Raw genomic sequence first — 15,508 nt, forward strand, 5'->3', positions numbered from 1 at the left:
CTATATGAAAACTATATATAAGACATGGTTAATTCTTGAATAGCCACCACTGAAATGTTCTGCTCACTGGATAATTTGACTTGGCCAGAAGGTCTGAGCCACATAACAGGAAATGTCAACATACATATTAACATTTTCAACTGAATTCCAATTCACCCATTTTGAGAAAGATAACTCTCACATTTTCCCCACCTGAATATTACTAATACACTTCCTGGCTTTTAAAAACCTGCCAAGAGTCAGCAGAAATTCCCAAGATCTGTTCTTGGGCACTAGCTCCATGGTTAGTAGTGATAGACTCAGATCCAACTAAAATCCCCAGCTAGACCAGCGACTGATAACCTTGAAAATCTTCAGCAGAGAACGCCATGGTTAAAAAACATAATTGCACAGCTTCGATATCAGCCAGTAACAGATATCCAGAAGTTCCCATTTTGCCAAAGAAGCTTAAATATTCTTCCCAATCTGTCTTTGTATTAACTTCCAGTTGCAGTTATTATGCTCTAGTGAAGTTAAGGCCTATACACAAAATAAAAATGTTTTATTGAGCAACTTAAAGTCTTATTTTTAAATTATACACATATATATAAACTCAAGAAATTCCTTCAATTCTGATATTTCCCATACCCTAGTTATAAAATTCAGAGAACATTTTCAGCATTAGTGAGACAGCCCTAGCAGGTTGCTCAGTGATTAGAGCATTGGCTCATGAACTAAAGGGTCGTGGATTCGATTTGTCAAGGGCAAGTGCCATGGTTGTGGACTTGATCCTCTGCCCCAATCAGGATGTGTGTAGGAGGCAACCAATTGATGTGTTTCTCTCCCATCGATGTTTCTCTGTCTCCACCCCTTCCCTTCCAATCTCTAAAAATCAATGGAAAAAAATAACCTTGGGTGAAGATTAACAACAAAATAGTGAGACTTATCAAGTTTCAAATATTTATTGATCAGTGTAAACCCCAACACAATACACCAACATGATTTCGTGCACTTGAAGGGGAAATATTTCCTGGTTAAGTGGAAAATTGTGCGGATGGCTTCTGGAAGACCTTCATTTTAAGCAGCTTTATAGTGAAACATTTCATTTAGAAGTCTGGACCTTCTTTCTTCAGTTTGCTGTAATCTACATTCACTGCGTAGAACTTGAAAAAGAAAAAAGATATTTACATAATCTATCGAATACACAGAGATGGTACAGAGTTTTAGAATTATTCTTATTCAGCTTTCGATAGTAAAGATAACAGACATGATTTTTTTCTCAAGCATGTTTTTAAATTTATCTTTATTGTTGAAAGTATTACAGATGTCCCCCTTTCCCCCCCTCCCACTGACCCCTCTACCCCCCCTCCCTAGGCCTTTAACAATGTGAAAGTCATTCAAAGACACTAAAACTCCAGTTCTTTAATAATGATTTTGTAAGGTCAAAATACTCAGTCTACCACAGAAGAGCAGTATTAGTATAATCTGTCAGTCAGAACCCATTAAGAAATTGTTTCCTAGGGGTAAGAATTCCTTATGATACATATTTCCAATTCTTACATTTTTACTTCCATATCCACTAAGTATACAGATGAATCTCCAATAGAGGGATACTAAGCATTATCATCCCTACTTTGGTTAGATAGGAGAGATTTATACCAACCAAGATAAGCTAGTAATATGGTAATGTTTTGTTGTATAGTTTACATAACTTTTTAGACAGAAAATGATTTGCCTTGATGGCTTTTTTTCTATTACTTTCCTAACCCAGACTGCATCAATATCAAACTGATCCCTGACCACCTCTGGTACAAAAGCTTTTAAATAGTACTGTGTTTTTGCTTTTAAATAATACTGTATTTAAATAATATTGTATATCTGGAAATTTTGTAATTATATTCAATTGATTTTAGAAATCTTACTATGACTGCTTAAAACAACTGCCTCTAACTCTCAATAACTTCTTTTTAATGGTTCATGTTATAAACTGCTCCACACTGAGTAAGCCCAAATAAGGCTATAATCTTGAGTTTACTCGTTCTTGTGCCAAAAACACTGAAGAGTTGTGCTATAATTACTTGAAGACTACATAAACTCCAGAAAAACCAAAATTACAGAATCATTAATATGTTCTTCAGGGGTTTTAAGCAAGAAGCTCATAAATCTGTATCCATTATTTCTTCAAGCTCTTTGCCTTATTTCTCCAAACATACCCTAACTTTTTTTAATCTAACTGAAATATTCTTGACTTCTTAAAAAAAAAAAAATCCCAGGTAGTAAAACTTATCCTGAGATATATAGACTTTCATAAACAGAAAAGTGTGAATGAGCCCTAAAAAGTTTTCTTTGTTTTGACATATTCTCTTTTGAAGCAATTGAACCGAAATAATGAGTTAAGCAAAGCTGTGCTATCCCTAACAAAATATTACAGGATCATTTATAAAAGGAACTGTAGGTTATATATTAAGAAGAAAATAAATTTTGTTGGGCTCTTTTAATTGAAACCAGGCACTGTAGGCAGAATGCTTTATTTATATTAATTATCACAACCATACATATTCTTACTTTATTAAAGAGTCAATTGAAGACAAAGTTGCTAAAACACTGAATAAGCAGGATCAAGCCCTCACACCCATGCAGAGTGGGAAGTTCATGGAATTGTTGCCAATTTTCTCAAAACTAAGCAGGCTTCTAATGCATTGGTTTCTATTTGGTGCCAGGATCAAAATTTTGTTGAAGAAATTTTCAAATCTGCTTTATTTTTCAGCTTCCATGTCGCCATTCTTTTTCTCAGTTTAATGGTGGCTACCTTGAAGGTCTTTGGAACAGTTGGGAAGGCACAGCATATTCTGATCTTGGTTTTGGCTGTTTTATTCAATTGAGAAGTGTTGCTGGGCCTTTGATGCTTAAATCCCATTTTAGTACCTTTTCTGGTTTGTATTAGTTAGCTTTTGCTAGATTGTAAAGTGGAACAAATAGCCTGTGGCTTATAACAATAATGGTTTAATTTAAACCCCTCACATTACACATCACTTACAAACTGACTGCTCCAATGTTCTCCTCATTCAAATCCTAGTAATCCTTAGCTGTCAATTGTGGTTTCATGATAAATGGGAAACAACAATGGGAGCAACCACACACTGGTTCAGAAGTGGCAGATATTACATTGCCCCTCTTATGATGTGCCAGAGCAAGCCATGTTGCCGACCCTAATGTAGGTGCACCAGAAAACCAAATTCTCTTAGGTGAAGGGCAGTGAGTGACAGAATCATCTAGTCTACCTCACTGTTTGGGTTTAGAACAGTAGTAGGCTTTGTTCATTTTAGGCTCACTAGTTTCTGGACTGCTCCCTTTTTATTTATTCTTGCAAATCATCCTATTTCTTCTACCTGCTTATCTCTTGGCAAATATAGCTAGCAGTAATAGCCCACTAACATCCTGTTTTCCAAAATCTCTTTCTATAGCAGCTCTTCAGGTACAGGGTCCACCTTCCAAGTACAGCAGGTGACACTTTACCAAATATTTTGCCATTATATGATTCATCTTTCCAGTTTCTAATATCAGTGTCACAGCCACTCACAGCCCATTCCATGCTACACACATTGGATTTCTGTTGTAGCAACATTCTATTTCCGAATTTACATGGCCTCATCCTGGCACGTGTTATCGTGTCCCAGAGCATTGGTAACTGGCTTCATTATCAGAATCACCTGGGGAGCTTTATGAACTACACATACCCAGAGACTCCAATATATTCTTTGGTGGAAGGATCAATACCTGTGTTTTTTTGTTTTCTTTTTTAAACTTTATTGAGTGTGACACAATTTTCCCTAGAATAGACTTAATTTAAACAAATTTTTAAGAGAGAAAAATAAATCATGATGCCTGTTTATCATTTTATTGAGGCAAAATTTAACACACAGATCAGATGGCTCACTTCAGTTCCACCGATGCATTCTTATTTGTTCCTTGTAGGGAGATCTTTTTAGAGATTTGGAAGCCAAATTATAATCTGAAGGCTGAGTGCAAAGCTTAGAATCAGCAAAGGGTGATAATTAGCTTAAAGGTTGCTGCTATCAATGATGATAGTATCCCCCTCCATTATGGAGGTTTATCTCCTAAGGGGTTGTAGACACACTCTGGTCAGAGTACCTCTTCTTGAAAATACTTAAGCAAACTGCTATTTCTCTTTTGATGAAGTAGTCAGGAATAGCAGAAAGTGCATGGATGAGTTATATACTTTAAACAGGTAAATTGTATGGTATGTAAATTATACCCCAATAAAGCTGCTGGGCTTTTCGTTTTGTTATTTTGACATTGCAAGGGTTTGTTTTTATATACAAAAATTTTACACATAGGAAAGTTATGTTTGGGGAATCAATAAACGGTCCCATATTTGCAAGGACATATGGACCCTGAGGGCATTATACTAAGTGAGAGAAGTCAGAGAAAGACAAACACTATATGATATCACTTACATGTGAAATCTAAAAAACTGAACATATAAAAACAGAGTAGAATGGTGGTCTCTAAAATGTGGAAGAACTGGAAGATGTTTAAGGGTATAAACTTGAAACTAGTACATAAGTAAGTTCTGGAGACCTAAGGCTCAACATAGTGATTACAGTCAACTGTATTATAAATTTCAAAGTTGCTAAGAAACTAGATCTTAATTGTTCTCAACACAAAAGAAGAAATGATAATTACGTGATGTCATAAAAGTGTTAGTTAACGCTACTGTAGTAATCATATTGCAATATATCAATGCATCAAATTAACACGTACAAACTTACACAATATTATATGTCAATTATATCTCTAAAAAATAAGTAAATGGTCTCAGTCCATGAAATCATTCTTTGGACCACTCTTCAGAAAAAATGTTAAGTTTATCTAGAAAGTTCATGGTAAAATTTCAGTTTCAACTGACTTCCATTTGTTCCTACTCATCTTCACATGAAATATTTCAACCACACCAACAAGGAAGAAGAGCTAATGAAAATATCCACTAGATTAGTGCTACTCAAAGCGGGGTTCATGGATCAGCAGTGTCAGCATCACCAGAAACCTTGTTTGAAATGAATATTCTCCATCACCACACCAGAGCAGCTGCATCAGAATCTCTGGGGGTGGAGCTAAAGAATTTGTTTTCACAAATTCTCCAGATGGTACCTATGTACACTGAAGCTTGAGAAAAACTACACTAGACGAAGATATATGAAAATGGTAACCAAGAGCTATACTATTGCTTCTTTCTTCATCAAGTCAGTAGACCTGAGACATTATTTTAATTTCACATCCAGAGTCCAGTCTGTGAATAAAATCCTTAGCAAAAAATACTTATTAGAAAAATATACCATTTTAATTTCACAGAAAACTTAGCAGCTCTTCAAAGTGCTTTATAATTAAATTTTGGTTGTACATCCAATTTCAAAAACAACTACTCTACGAGAAAATTTATTAAAACACACTTTCCAGCAATTCTGAAACAATGTTGTAGCTTACCTTGTATTGCTCATTGGGAGCCACTTTGTTCCAGGGTTCTGGGTTATTCTTTCTGTCCCAACTAAAAATAAGACATTATAATCGTTACAGCAATAGAAACTACTTAAAATGGTTTCCTACTTCTTTAAAATCTTATGTTTTGAATAGATCTCATTTATTATTAGGTGAAGTATGGTGTTGTTTTCATTATAAAGTTGAAATGGTGATTGGATCCATAATAAGCAATCCATATTATCAATTAGATATAAGGTAAACACAGAGCCTCTTGGGCTAGTTGTCTTGTCCCTGTCCCTGGGCACAGGAAACTTTATACTTGGATGTTTTCTATTTCATCAATGAAGTGTTATAGAGAAAAATGCATAAAATAACAATGAATCGATCTTTTTTCCTTGCCTGTTGTTTTCCAACTTCAACAACAACAAAAAAACACATGTTATTGTGGGAAAGCAGGCAAAAAGCATTTACATGCCCCAGCAACCCTAATTAGAGTATCGTACAGAAACACTGATCCCAATCTTTACAACATTACCAGATAGGTGTCAGCAGTTCTCCTCCACCAATGAGAAAATGAGACTCAGAGGAATGTAGAGGCTCTCATGAAGCAAGAAAATGACGAGTGCAGCACCGCGATCTGAACTTACTGTGTGACTACAAAACTCGGGGCCTTCCTATTACTTGATGCTGCCTCCCCAGAAAGACCGCGGCGCCCACACCAGATGAATAAACCCGCGAAGCCCCACACGTGTTCCAGGACCTACCAGACGTCCGGGTTGAACAGCGCCAGGCGGGTGACGTACAGCGCCGCTCCAGTCCCCCCGGCTCCGATAAACACGAAGAGGGGGATCAACTAGAATCAAACACAGGACAGGCAAGAATCAACAGTCATCCTCAAACACCGCGGCACGGAGAACGGAAAGGCTACAGCGATTTCTACACGGTGACCCCCACCTTTCAAATGGCTGCTTTTCAATTCTGTCTTTAAAAACATGTGGTCTGCTTCACCTTTTTATGCATCATTCCCAATAAAATGTCCAGCTCCTTTTACTTCCCAGCTTGGAAAACAAGCTCTTGACAAATTACTTACGCTTGCCTCGATATATCCGTTACGAAAAACACACTGAACAGCCTGAATGAGCAGACAGCAACACACCTGATACGAACGTTAGTTTTAGGCACAGGCCTGGCCTCTGAAAACACGCTGCTACCAACTGCATTTGGGATAACGACTAAAGGCTGCGGGATTGAGTCTTTCAGCCACAGTACGTGGAAGTGTGTGCGTGGCGGGTGGGGAACGCGATTCAAAATAATTTAATTGCAATTAAACTCTGCGTTATCCAACTCCCCAAAACGTCACGGCGTCAAGACAAACGGAGGATGCCAAGGTCCTAGGCCCTCACATTTGCCACAAGGCCTGGGGACGCAACGCAGCGTGTGCAAGATCCTTAACAAACAGCACAAAACCACGGGTCCCCTAAGCTTCCCTGCCCCGTACCCCACACAGCACACAACCATCCCTTAGTCCGAGCGACCTGCAGGAAGGCGGGGCCGCCAGCTCCTTCCAGCACTCCCCAGTTCACTTTCCCCCAGCGTCTCCGTCACCTTCAGCCCGCCAGCCCCCCAAAAACCCACAATGCACAGCGTGGAAGGTCAGCGTCCAAGGGCCTGGAGTGACCAGCAGGACAGGGCAAGGCGAGGCCAGGGCCAGCCTCAGGGAGCGAAGGTGGCTGTCAAGGAGGAAGCTGCCCGGGGCCGGGGGCAGCCGCAGTCCCACCCCGGACAGGCCCCTAGGAAAGGGTCGCGGACTTACGCTGGGATGCTTCTTGGCCTGGCTGAGGATCTGGCGGAGCATGGTCGCGGCAGAGGGCAGGGGAGCAGAGAAAAACAAAAACGCAACGCCGGCAGCAGGTGCTCAGTGCGCCGAGGAGGAGCGGACGCCCAAAGTCACCCAGGACCTCCTACCTGAAGGACCCCTGGCTCGGAGGGCACCCTGCGGCGGGAGGCCCGGATGCGGCTGTCCATCACAGTGCCTGCCTCCCCCAGCGCCTCACGCGGCTGCTCCAAATTGACCAGACCTTCAGCGCCCACTCCAAGGGAAGCATTTTTATTCCTGGGCAATGTATGTTCCCGAAGGGTAATTTTTTCCCGTCATAACTGGAACACTTGTATCGACTAGACAGGCGCTTTCTCAGGAGGCCACGCGTTCAGCGACGGAGGCGGCGGGCGGACGGGCCGGCGCGCGCCCAGGCCGCAGGGTCCTCTTGCGCGACGCCCGCCGCCGGTTCCGCGCATCGAGGCCCAGGGACGCGCGTGGCGGGCGCGCGCCGGGAGGCCGTGACCGCCGCTGAGGGAGCCGAGCGGCGCCTGCAGCAGCTGGGCGCCGGGCGCCTGCAGGGCAGGTCGCGTCTCTGGCGGCTGAGGTCGCGGACTGCGGTTTGAAAAGACTGCAGCTGCTTCCTGTCCCTTTCGGCAGAAGTTAAACGCCATCGAGAGCCATAGCCTGTCAGTGTGAGCTCTACGCTCTCAGGTCCGGGACCTCAATTCACGGCCAACACCACAGGCCTTGGCACATTGCCCTCTCCCTGGACCCCACATTGCCTTCTTCCGGTGTGTTTTCAATGATCGTGCCTTACACATCTTTTCCACTGTCCCAGTACAATTTCATTGATCTCTTTATTTTTTAACCCAAAAGCCTTCCATGGGTCAGATCTTAGGGACGCTAGGGATCATCGGAAGTAAATCATTAAGGAAACGATCGCACAAGAAATTGGGTGCGAGAAGAGTCGGGAAAAGGTTCCTCCGAAGAAGTAACGGAGGAGAAGATGTTAACCGACTGGAAACCCTGAAAGCCGGGGTGCAGAACAGAGGTCATAGGTGAGGAAAGAGCGGAGGGAAGCTGCAGCCGGAAGGTCCAAACAGGTTGGAAGGCCCATTGCCGCCGCTCCCGGTGAAGGGGCAGTTCCAGTGAAAGGGCGGGCGGGGGCATGGCGGCAGCACGTGCCGGTTATTCGCTATAGTTGGAAAAGATACGGACTCAACAATGACCCGGCTGCCAGCTGTGCTGGCAGGGAACGGAGCGCCTAGTCGCTGGAAGACTCGCCTCCGGGGAGGGTGGATTCTCATCTCCAGCTGCGAAAGACGGAAGTGAGAAGGGGTTTGGCCACAAAGGTCACTCAAGGTCACGGCCCACTCAAGAATGTGGCCATGGCACCTTGGTTGGAACACGTCAGTAAGTGAAGGCGTCTCCGTCAATCAGTGGTGCTCAGCCTTCTGCCCTTTAAATACGGCTCCTCATGCTGTGACCAACCATAAAATTATTTTCGTTGCTACTTTATAACTGTAATGCTGCTACTGTGATGAATCGTAATGTAAATATCTGATATGCAGGGTGGTCTTAGGCGACCCCTGTGAAAGGGTCCTTCGGCCGCCAAAGGGGTCGCGACCCACAGGTTGAGAACCGCTGAAGGAAGAAAGAGGTACTGGTATCTCCAGCAAGAACTGTGAGTGTGGCCTGCCTTTGATGGACGGAGTTTCCTGGAGTGAAATGAGAGAGAAGCGGAGTTCCTGCTGAAAGAAGCATCCGCCTTGGAATGGAGAGTCTCTGACCGCGGGGGATGTGTGAAGGCCCTGGACGCCTCAACCGCCTGGAGAGGAGACGCCGGGCGAGAGGTGTGGGTATCGCCCACGGAAGTCCTGTGCTGTAACATCCTCTTTACTGGGCCTCAGAGGAGACCCCCCAGAGGGCGGGCAGGAGCCCCAGGGCAGAGTGGACTAGAGCAAATCCCCAGATGGGAAATCGGGGCCCCATGGAGGCGTGCTCCACACCGCCAGTCGGCGGCGACATCTGCCTCGCCTCGCAAGATTTCAGGGCCAGGGTGTGCCTCCCAGTCTTCCTCCTGGTGAACAGGACCATTCGTTGTGGGTTTCCCATCCCTGTTCCACCGTTGCCTTTTGCACGTGCTGGGGGCAAATCACTTGCTTTTGTTCCTTCATAGCTGTCCAGATCCAGAGGAAGCACGCCCAGAACAAACACAGAGACTGCGGCCCGGCTCGGAGATCAGCGGCCCTGAGCTGCGAGAGTGCTAATGCAGGACTTTTCCGTTAGCTCCCTTGGTGAGGAGGGGGAGTGTATTTTGACACAGGAGGAGAAAGATTGGCATGGGTGCCATCAGCAAGAGCAGACTGTGGTAGATTATCTTTTTGTTTATAAATAGTTAACATCCTAATTGAGAGAAGACGATATTTGTACCTCCTTGTTTATATCAAGCTTAGCCAGATGACTTGATTTGGGCAATAAGGGTACAAAAGTAAGAATACTGATAACACAGAAAGAAAGAAGACTGTGGAGCATACGGAGAACTTAATGAAGACTATGACCTTTGCGGAATGATCAGGCCAAAAAAGAGGGAAATTTGCACTCCATTAAAGATGAAATACCCTGAATAAAGCAGAAGAAATGAAAGTTCCTAGTATAAGTACATAATGTGTAGAAAGAACTGAGATGAGGTTAATGTGGTAAGAGCTTATGTTGAATAGGAAGGTGTTATAAGAAATGAACTGGGAAAGATTAACCCAGATTTTAAAGAATTTTATTTTTATTTTTAATGCATTTATTGGGGTGACAGTGGGGTTTTTTCTTAAATTTTTTTTATTGAATTTGATTTTAAAGAATTTTAGATTTAGAACTATTCTTTAGGCAGTGAAGACTCATAAAAAGTTTTGTACCCAAGCATGGGCTAATAGCTTAATAAATGAATTGGAGCTGTTTTTTATCATCCCACTCTGAGACTTGTGCTCTCTTGGGCGGGTCTTGGCCCATCCTTTGCACCCCAGCCTGGCCCCTCCCCCTGCAGCCCCAATCCAATTAAATATTTGGAGTTCTTATTCTTTTGCTTGATTTAATTTTGTGGACAATTTTAAAATATAAAAAGAAAGTATAAATATTAGTTGTCCAAATTAAATGTTGTATAGTGAATAGCTCTAAAAAAAATCTACTCAGTATATCAATAGGACTAACCCCCCCCCCCCCAAAAAAAGGAATTCTCTTACATAATTTCTCTAAATATTAAAGCCTAGAAATTTCTGGAAGGTATAGTGATTATGTGCTGTTATTAATGTGTGACAGTAAAGAAATAGCTTCTTTGGAGAGAAATAATTTGATAAGTGAGCCATGGAGTACAATTATATTAATGCAAATTAAAGGCAGAATCTTATATTTTTTACTCTAAGTGCATTAGGCACTTAATTATTTTTCTAGCAGGTAAATTGATAACTGGAGTTGTTTTTCTGATCATACAAATACAAATTATACCTTCACTTGTTAATAAAGATTCTGCAGCTATCCTTAATCTAAAAATAAATATGCTCCTCCATTAGTATCATAGTTACTTAGCATAAACTGTATTTAATTACAAAATTTCTATTAGAAAAATGAAAACATATTTGGTCTGTGAAAGTTTACTTCCACGATTATAAATCTCACAGCTTTTTAAATCTCATCATTTTAAATTAAATACTTGAAGCACTTTATGTGCAAAATTCAATGAATACTAAAAAGTAAAGAAACTCTATCAATTTTAAATAAGTGATACTTCTTGTCACTAGAATCTTAGAGTTAAAAATAATATTTTAGGGTAACTCTATTTGCAGTTTATAGAATATTATACCATACTAGAGGCACAGTGCACAAATTCGTGCTCCTTGAAAGTAACTACAGGCTGCGAGGCTGCGATGGGCAGAGGGGCAGGTCTTGGCCCATCCTTTGCACCCCAGCTGGCCCCTCCCCCTGCGACCCCAATCCCCTGCTTGCCAGCAGCTCCGCTCCCGCCACCACTTCTCCCACACGCTGACAGTGCCAGCCGTGCTCGAACCCGCTGACAGCGCGGAGTGATTGGGGCTGGCACCAGCAGTGGGTGCAAACAGGGCCAGTGCTGTCAGCGGGTACAAGCAGCAGCTGCTGCCCTGATTACCCCTCAGGAGCAGGGGGAGGTGGAGAAGCCCTCAGGGGCAATCTGGGCTAGTAGCCGCCACTGGCACCTGCTGATGGAGCCAAGTAATCAGGGCCAGCGCTGGCAGCAGGTGTGAGTGCCCGGTGGGACCGCAGTATGCGGAAGCAAAGAATTTTCAGTAACCACCAGAGTCTTGCCCCGATGACAGCAACCAGTGCCCCGCCTTGGTCTGGCACCCCCACTCACCTGCTCCACCATCCCGCCAGGGCCAATGCCAGCCATGTTCCATGCTTTGCTGCCTGCCGCCAACACCCACCATGTTCTGTGAGTGCCCCCTGGTGGTCAGTGCATGTCATGTGACCTGTTGTTCGGGTGTTCCACTGTTCAGTCTATTTGTATATTAAGGTTATATATATATATATACATATATATATATATATATATATATATGTATATATATATATATATATAGAGAGAGAGAGAGAGAGAGAGAGAGAGAGAGAGCGCTAAATTGTCAGGTTATAGCTTTTTTAGAACTCTGCTCTATTACTCTTCTATATTGTCATTTACTATCTCTTGGCAATTTCTATCTTTTCTATTAATCCATCCATTCAGTCATTTGTTTGTTTATTCATGTTTTCATTTATTAAACATGTATTAAGTGCCTACTATGTATTGTTCGGCATACTGAGTGCTTAGGATAAGAAGAATAACATACCAGTGTCTTTTTTTAACACCTTGTAGTCTAGAGGGCCTGAGGGTATAATTACAAAGCTTTATGATAAGTGCTAAATAGACACTGATATATAGCTTAGGTTACCTACTGGGTGTATAGTGCCCATACCAAGATCAAGAACATGAATTTATTTTTGGAATTTTGAGTCTAGGATACCTATGAAATATCCAATTAGAAATATGCTGAGTACTGGCAGAAAATATCACTCAAGAGTTAAGTTGATCTGGGGTACAATTTAAAAAGAAAAGGGATATTGGTGAGCTTGTCTAGAAAGAATGTCTAAACAGAAAAGTGTAAAGAGAAAGAAGAGAATTAATGTTAAGACCTAGAAAACATGAAAAAACGAGGACCAGGCCAGCAAGGAGGAGTCAGAACAGAAAAGTTAGAATAAGTCAGAAATGTAGGAAGATATCCTATCTAATAAAAGAGAAACATGGTAATTAGCGTACAACCGCTACCCTTCCCATTGGCTAATCAGGGCGATATGCAAATTAACTGCCAGCCAAGATAGTGGCCGGCAGCCAGGCAGCTTGAAATTAACATGAGGCTTGCTTGCTTCAGTGACGGAGGAAACCAATGTTCCCTGCCTGCCTTGCCGGCCTCTGAGCCTGCAGTTTGAAACATTGTAACAAATATAGAAGCTAAACAATACATCTGCCCCCTGGTGGTCAGTGTGTGTCATAGTGACCAGTCATTCCCAGTCGTTCTGCTGTTAGGGTCAATTTGCATATTACACTTTTATTATATAGGAGTGCCTGGCCAGCCTGAGTGAGGGGCTGATGGCTGTTTGCAGGCTGGCCACAGCCCCTTCAGGGTGGGGGTCCCCACTGGGGTGCCTGGCCATCCTGGGTGAGGGGCTGAGGGTCGTTTTCAGGCTGGCCACAGCCCCTTCAGGGGCTGGGGTGCCTGGCCAGTCTGGGTGAGGGGGCTGAGGGCCATTTTCAGGCTGGCCAAGCCCCCCAGCAGGGACCCTCACCCCATGAGGGTGTGGCCATTCTGGTTGAGGGGCTGATGGCTTTTTGCAGGTTGGCCACGGCCCCCAGACACCCAAGCTCCCAGTGGAGGCTGGCTGGAAGCAGGTATCTGGGATTTATTTATCTTCTATAAGTGAAACTTTGTTGCCATGAACGGAGGCCACAGCCAGCTCAGGGAAGGTGGGAAGCTTGGCTTCCTCCATCACCAGGGCAACCAAGCCTCCTGCTTGCTCCAGCTCCGTGGCTGCCAGCTGCCATCTTGGTTGGGTTAATTTGCATATAGTTGCTCCAATTGGCTAGTGGGCGTGGCTTTGGGCGTAGCGAAGGCACAGTCAATTAGCATCTTTGGCTTTATTAGTGTAGATGTCCCAGATCACTGGAATCCTAGAAATATCACTGAGGCCACAGAACCCTGATCTTTTTATTAGATTTAGTTGGCCTACAATTATCTTACCAATATGTCAAGAGTACTGGTTACTTCTTTCTTACTAGGTCTATTCAACATGATACCATCAATGTAACTGACCATCATGATTTTCTGTGGAATTAAGAGATGATCAAGGACCCTGTAGGAGGGCTCCAGAGTTAATGTATCCCAGGTATGACAGTCAAAATATATAACTAGTCGACAGAAAGCAAACTACTTTCGATGGTCTCTAATAACAGCTGTAGATACAAAAACATTCACCAGACCAAGATCAAGGTGCCCTCAGATTTGGTTCCTGATGATAACCTTCTTGGATTGCAGATGAAAGCCTTATCACTGTCCTCACATTGTTTTCTCTCTTCCACTCATAAGGACACTAATCCAATAATAGGGGCTCCACCCTCATGTGTTCATCTAAACCTAATTACCTCTGAAAGGCTCACACCCAAATACTATCACATTGGGGGTGAGGGCATCACTGTATGAATTTTTGCAGAATAAAAACATTCAATTCATAACATCTATCAAGGCTTCAAGGCATAGATAATTCTGATGCTATTAAATTTGTCCCATAACATTGAAAAAAGGAGTCTTCCAAATTCACATTAAAAAGCAAGTATTAACCTCGTAATTAAACTTGACCTGAATAGTCCACTCATGTTTTCTTTAATCCCAACCAGACTAATGAGAGCAGTTTATCAAATAAATATCAGATCCCTCAAACTGTGGAGCTCTAGTAAAATATTTGATTTAAAATTACTTGATTTTAAAACTGTTCACAGACTTCCACTCCAAGACTGGCACTCTAGATTACTTAGACAATGCAGACTATGTTTTTCTGTTTCAAGACATTGAAGAATATAGTGGGTGGAACAGTGTCCCCTGAAAAATTCATGAACACCTGGAACCTCAGAATTTGAATTGATTTGGAAGTAGGGTCTTTGCAGAGGTAATTGGTTAAGATAATATCATACTGGATTAGGGTGACATTACTCTAAATTCAATGACTGGTATCCTTATAAGAAGAGGAGCAGACACAAAGACAAAGACACAGGATGAAGGTCAGGTAAAGGACCCAGAGATTGGAATTAACCCCTAGAGTGCCAGGGAGCGCGATCGCGCGCCTCCTGTCTTTTGCCAAAAGTGCCCGGAGCGCTATCAAAGCTTCGAAATGGCATCCAGTTCTAAGTCTGCTTTTATTAGTGATGATGATATTGCTAAATATGTCAATGTAGTAAAGGTTTCCTTAAGTTTTTGAATATGTAACTTCATTTACTTGCAATTCATAATTCTTTTCCTAAACTGCTGTAAAATCAGCAAAAATGTCTTGGCAATTTTAGCATGGTTCCTAGGATATTGGCTGGCACTTAAAGGGTTAAGCTACCAAAAGTCCAGGAACACCAGGAGTCACTAGGAACTGGAAGGGAAGAGTCAGGGAAAGATTTTCCATAGAGCATTTGGAGGAAGTGTGCCCTGTTGATACCTTGATTTCACATTTCTGACCTTCAGAACTGTGAGGAAATAAATTCCTATTGTTTTAAGCCACCCAATTTGTAGTAATTTTTTTGTGACAGTCCTTGAAATCTAATACAGATTTAGGTACAAGAAGTGAGGTACTGCTATAACAAATACCTAAAAATGGGGAGATGTCTTTGGAATTGGGCAATGGGTAGAGGTTGGAAGAATTTTGAAGCACAAGATAGAAAAAGAGCCAAAATGTTGATCAAGGGTAAATGAGTAAATAAATTGTGGTACATTCAAGCATGTGTTTCCATAATGCAAATGAACTACAACTACACACTGACATAGATGACCCTCACAAGAAAAGATTAATCAAAGAAACCAGAAACAAATCAACACATACTGTATAAATCCCATTTATATGAAATTATATAAAATAGTGTTATACCCAGGATAATGACCATGTTTATAGGCACCAAGG

At 42.3% G+C, this 15,508-nt stretch overlaps 1 protein-coding gene across 1 annotated transcript; it reads right to left on the bottom strand.

Annotated features, from left to right (window-relative positions):
- Window positions 1-922: 922 nt before the first annotated feature.
- On the bottom strand, window positions 923-7,451 carry NDUFA4 (NDUFA4 mitochondrial complex associated). The gene is made up of 4 exons (XM_059712427.1): window positions 7,292-7,451; window positions 6,243-6,331; window positions 5,485-5,545; window positions 923-1,142 (listed from the first exon to the last, which is right to left on the bottom strand). Exons 1-4 carry the CDS (start codon window positions 7,331-7,333, stop codon window positions 1,086-1,088), a joined length of 249 nt encoding a protein of 82 aa, XP_059568410.1. The 5' UTR covers window positions 7,334-7,451; the 3' UTR covers window positions 923-1,085.
- Window positions 7,452-15,508: the final 8,057 nt, after the last annotated feature.

This window comes from Myotis daubentonii, chromosome 10 (assembly GCF_963259705.1).
Source record: "Myotis daubentonii chromosome 10, mMyoDau2.1, whole genome shotgun sequence".
NCBI classification, from domain to species: domain Eukaryota; kingdom Metazoa; phylum Chordata; class Mammalia; order Chiroptera; family Vespertilionidae; genus Myotis; species Myotis daubentonii.